This window comes from Triticum urartu, chromosome 6A (assembly GCF_056163025.1).
Source record: "Triticum urartu cultivar PI428250 chromosome 6A, HENAU_Tu73, whole genome shotgun sequence".
NCBI lineage: Eukaryota > Viridiplantae > Streptophyta > Magnoliopsida > Poales > Poaceae > Triticum > Triticum urartu.
In genome coordinates, this window is record NC_141878.1 from 540541063 (window position 1) to 540546157 (window position 5095).

A 5095-nucleotide genomic window follows, 5' to 3' on the forward strand; every position below is an offset into this window, starting at 1 on the left:
ACGTTTGGAATGTGGCAGCGAGTGCTCCGAGTGTGAGGCTGCTGCCTAGAACAATCCAAGAATTGTGTGGCTGGGTGCTTACTTCTAAAGGGGCGGACAAATGAACTTGCTTCTGTGAGTGGCTGTTCTATGGGAAACTTGGTAGATTAGGAATAATGTGTGCTATCAGAATATACCCTGCTGATCCTAAAGTTGTTGTCTCTAAGATTTCACATTTGCTTTCTTCTTGGCAAGTACTACAGAAGAGAAAGCTTGAAAACATGCAGGGGCACGGAGTCTTCCCTAAAAGAAAAGGCTGGGGGCCATTACCCAAAAAGGATGGGTCCATTGACCAAGTGGCCGTAGTAATCTGGATTGTCTTAAGTGCTAGTGTTGAGTTTTTGGAATTTTTTTATGTTGTAGTTTTTCCTATGTTGAGTTATTTAGACTCCGTGCTGTTTTATAGTGTCAGCAAGGGAGTTTGAACTAGCTGCATTGGTGGTTTCAGAGAGGTGATAGCATTTGTATCCCGTGCTGTTGTAGTTCTTGAGCTTTCAACTTCTATAAAAAGGTTAGGAGCATGGCACTCTTTTACTTGAAAAAAGAACACACGCTCGCACGCAAAATGTAAGCAAGGAAGAAACAACTTCCCATGCATACTACATAAAATTAAATTAATCAGAAGGTTACAATACACTTCCGGGAAAATGTAAGCCGGTGTCGTGTGATACACGCGCCACACTTTTAAACCATTCTTATACTTAATAGGCTACAAATATATATCCTTCAAAAAGGGATTAGGGGATTTGAGCAACCCAAGACCTAAAGTTTTTTGCCTACAAAAACCCACATGATGTTCATCCATATCACAAATATTAGCTTTGGATACTGAGAAGATTTACCTTTGACCAAAAACTTGTACTATAGTGTACACAACGCAATTTTATAAATATAATTCCGAGACAAAGCTAAATATATAATTTACAAGTCTCAGTTGAAATATTTAAAACATTGCTAGTGGTCAAAGGTTTGAAAGTTTGGAATGCTAAAAATCTGCTGCCAAATTTTTAGGCATGGCAAATGCTAAAAAGCTGAACATAGCAAGGATTTGCCATGCTTGCTAAAGGAAATTGCCACCCTCGCAACAACATAATTTGCTATAAAAACCGTTCAATTTGCCATGCTAAAAAAATCAGACGTTCGATTTGTAGCAAAATCCAATAAATTTGGCTTAAGACAGGTCCAAAACGACATGCTATTTATGATATGGAGAGAGTACCCGTATATATCCATGTAATGCAAAATAAATGTACTAACTATTTTTCGTAAACTTTCCCAGGTAGTGTTGCACCTTTTATTTTCATGGATTTCTCCTTTAGAAAATTCTAAGCCATTTCTCACAAAGGACTTGGATTTACGTTACAAATATATATAGTAACCCAGATTACCCACCTTGGTATTATTTTGCAAGCTTTGATTGGTTGAGATAATGATGAGACAGTGAATCAATGTTGTAATTTACCGTTAATAATCAACAATTGCAATATTCCTCCAAAACAACCTAAAAATCAGGACCAAATTTAGGCCCAAAAAATTTCTCCAATGTGTGTTCCCCTCCTAGCTTGATCTGTTTGCACACAACAACTCTAATCAAACCCCCTCTGTAATCCTGCCCCAATTACCTATAGTGTCACTCACATATCCTACTCATGAGGTGGAAGTGATTCAACCACCCCCCACTTGTTGCTACTCTCCCCCTCCTTGCTCCTGGTGGCCTGCCCATCCTTCCCTATGACGTTGCTGATCGCGGTGGCGATGGCCGCAGAGAACTGATTTGGGTCCGACACCATAGTGCCGGCATTGTCAGGCAATGCCGTTGTGACGTCGTCGACGCCTCCGGTGCCCCAGAACGGCCTCTTGCCCCCTCCTAGCCCAGCCGCGCCGCCGTGCGAAGGGTTCGGAGGCCACGGGTACTTGAGGTGCGTCGCCGGCTGAGCGGACAGCCCAGAGGAATGCCCGAACATGCTGAGGTGCTGAGCACCACCGCCGCCCATGCTGCCGGACATTAGTGGCGAGGCGGATGAGTGGTATTTGGAGCTAGAGTTGAGCTGTAGGTAGGGGCTGAGGTAGGAGGAGGACGCCGGCGGCGGGCCACCCGAGACAGCCGCGTCGGAGGTGGTGCTAGAGAGCAGCATGAAGGTGGCAGCACCGGCGCCCGCGGTGGCGGTTGACGCCATGGCTGTAGCGCCGACGGGCAGCGGGTGGTTGTGCGTGCCCTCGTACGTGGTGATCAGGATCGACATGTCCTCCTGACATCTCTGCACCTGCACCATCTCAAAGCAGTTAAGATCCATGCACGGTACACACGTGACGATCAGACAGGTAGACTAGAGTGCTGGTGCAACAAAAGAGAAGAGACTGGACTTTCAGCTCCTGGGTGCAGGGGCACCCTCATGAACAGTAAATGCAAAACAATATGAAAAACAAATCAAAAAAATCTGAAACTTTGGGGGATCAAATATGATCAAACATTCAACGTTCATGCAAAGTTTTAGCATCAAAAAACATTCGTGGAGCCCTCACAAAAAAAAAAACAAAATCAGTGTTCAAAGTTATGTGTAGTTTTGAGCAGTAGTTTTGTTTTTTTGGTGAGGGCTCCTCGAGTGTTATTTCTGGCTGAAAATTTGCAAGAACATCAAAAGTTTTATCATATTTGATCCCCAAAATTTCAGATTTTTTTTATTTTCTTTTCATATTGTTTGAAGTTACTGTTCATGAGGGTGCCCCTGCACCCGGGAGCTGTCACACCTTTCCCTGCAACAAAATGGGGCAAATTTGGTCTCACCTGCTTCCGCACCGGGCAGGCCGGGGCGACGGTGCACCGGTAGTAAGCTCTGGGGCACGGGTTCCCCTTGGCGACCTTCTGGCCGTACTTCCGCCATTGGCACCCGTCGTTCATCTGCAAGCATCGAATTGTAACTTGTTAGTACTCCAACAAGAGTGTAACGTGGGGATCGAGAATGATGCGCCGTGTCTTACGGTGGGGCCTTGGCATCGGACGCGCACGGAAACCCTAGTCTTGCGGTTGGCCGCGTTGACGCCCTGCTGGCTCCCGATCCCGCCGCCTGCGGCGAGATCGCCGGACGCAGGCGGGGACATCCTGCTGCTCTCAAGCAGCGCGTAGCCCCTCACCTTGCCGACGTCGGTGACGATGTCCGGCGCACCGCCGTCGACGACGTCGCGCCTCGCTTCATCCTCGTACGACGACGTGCGCAGGCTGAGCGACAGCCCTAGACCCTCCCTGCCGTCGTCCGTGTCGTCGCTTCCCACGGACGGCCGCAGAGCCGCCTGCTCCTCCTTGCTCTTCGCCTCCGCCACCGCAGCCGCAGGCGCCGTGCCGCCGAGAGAGAGGAACACCTCGGTCTCCTGTGCAAGCACACAAATCAAATCACACTCGAATTCGATCACACGTATCTAGAATCCAGATGGTAATTATGGTGTGTCACGTGGAAGAATAATTAACGGCGCCATGCACGAGATGAGCCCCAGCTTAGCTACGCCTAGAACATGCGTAGACTAATTGGATAATGGCCTAGCTTAGCTAGCTAATGTTGAAGCTTAATTAGCGCTCTTACTAATACTCTACTACTCCTATACTAGCTAGGAGTAGTTAATTAGGTTATTACCTTAGGCTCCTGATCTGCCGGTTGCTTCTGGTAAGCGGCCAGCTTGGTCTGCAGCTCGTAGTAGTCGCGCACCGTCCGGTCCACTACTCGCCGGAGCATCTTGTTCTCCTCCTTCATCTTCTCCATCTCCTCCTGCATCGTGCTCAACTGGAGATAGAAAGACCGATACATGTAAATTAATTAATCAGATAGAAGATATGTAAAAATTTGCTACTTGTTGCACCACATATAGTCATATGCATATACCTCGTCTTGCGCCATGGCGGTATGCTCATGGTCGCCGTCGCCGTCGCCGTCGCCAGGGGCCGCCTCTACCATGTGCTTGTCTTCTGCGCCAGTTCCCCCACCGTCGCCCTCCTCATCGTCGATGCCGTCGCCGGCATCGTTATCAGCAGCAGCAGCTGCAGATTTCTTGTCCTCCTCAATCACACCTCCTTGTTGAGTACCATACTTGATCTCCTCCTTGGAGCCGTCTCCTCCTCGGTCCACAACCACTTCAACAACCTCTTTGGCTGGCGCCTCTCCTTCCTTGATTTGTCCCTCCTTCTGCACCCGCGGTGCGGCCTCTCCGGGATGGTGATCGCCGCTGCCGTCGTCGACTTCGTCGTCCCTCCTCTCGAGATCTATGTCCGCCCTCTTCCTCTTTGATGATGACATGATCGACCCTTGACCAGTTTCTTGTGTGTACCTTTGTCTCTCTGCTAGACTGCTACAGCTGAAAGGAGGAACGGTCTTAAATCCCAATGCCGCTTCTCCCGAGGCAGCTAAGTCAATGTCTGGATGTCTAATGCGTATTAAAAGGGTTAATGAGGAGGGGAGACTCCTCTCTTAATCCTGTTATCACATGTCACTAGCTATTTTTCTATTCTACCAAGTTGGCTCTAGGAACATGTACACGCCAACTTAGTGTGCCAGGCACACATGTCAGTGACACATCGTGGAATACGGGTCTTAATTACAGGTCAAGCTAATCGATGAATTAATGGTGAAGGGTTAATTTGAGGGTGTGTGCAGTGCAGCAGTGCAGGGTGTTGTGATCCAAATGATAAGGATACCAAGGTCAAGTTGGGGCCCGATCATGTGATGCGTGGAGCGCTTCTGGCGCTAGGGATTAGTATTTTATGGAGCCCAGGTCAACTCTTTGGAGTTTCTTTTCCGGGCTGCTACCATCACCCACCTTAATCTCCCCATCACCAAAATATGACACAATACTATGTTGAGACTCGGTTTCCTTTCATACATCTACAGTGACAACTTTATACTGTAAGCTAAATGCAGGCCGGCCATTCAAGTTCGTACGGGTATACATATTGAGTTATATATTGACTTATGGTATGAGACTAGAATTTAGTACCCCTGGTGGTTCACATAGTTAATTCTAATGAAGAAGATAGCTGTCGACAGACTGATCATCACAAAATTAAGAGCAA

At 47.8% G+C, this 5095-nt stretch overlaps 1 protein-coding gene across 1 annotated transcript; it reads right to left on the minus strand.

Annotated features, from left to right (window-relative positions):
• Positions 1-1488: 1488 nt before the first annotated feature.
• On the minus strand, positions 1489-4438 carry LOC125512599 (uncharacterized). The gene is made up of 5 exons (XM_048677694.1): positions 3912-4438; positions 3666-3812; positions 3019-3405; positions 2825-2938; positions 1489-2303 (listed from the first exon to the last, which is right to left on the minus strand). Exons 1-5 carry the CDS (start codon positions 4320-4322, stop codon positions 1683-1685), a joined length of 1680 nt encoding a protein of 559 aa, XP_048533651.1. The 5' UTR covers positions 4323-4438; the 3' UTR covers positions 1489-1682.
• Positions 4439-5095: the final 657 nt, after the last annotated feature.

Excerpts from the sequence above, each read along its gene's own strand:
- LOC125512599 (XM_048677694.1), bottom strand. The coding sequence starts at position 4,322 with ATGTCATCATCAAAGAGGAAGAGGGCGGACATAGATCTCGAGAGGAGG. Across the intron at positions 3,813-3,911 it reads CCGCCATGGCGCAAGACGAG|TTGAGCACGATGCAGGAGGA; the intron begins GTATATGCATAT and ends TTCTATCTCCAG. Across the intron at positions 2,304-2,824 it reads CCTGCCCGGTGCGGAAGCAG|GTGCAGAGATGTCAGGAGGA; the intron begins GTGAGACCAAAT and ends GAGATGGTGCAG.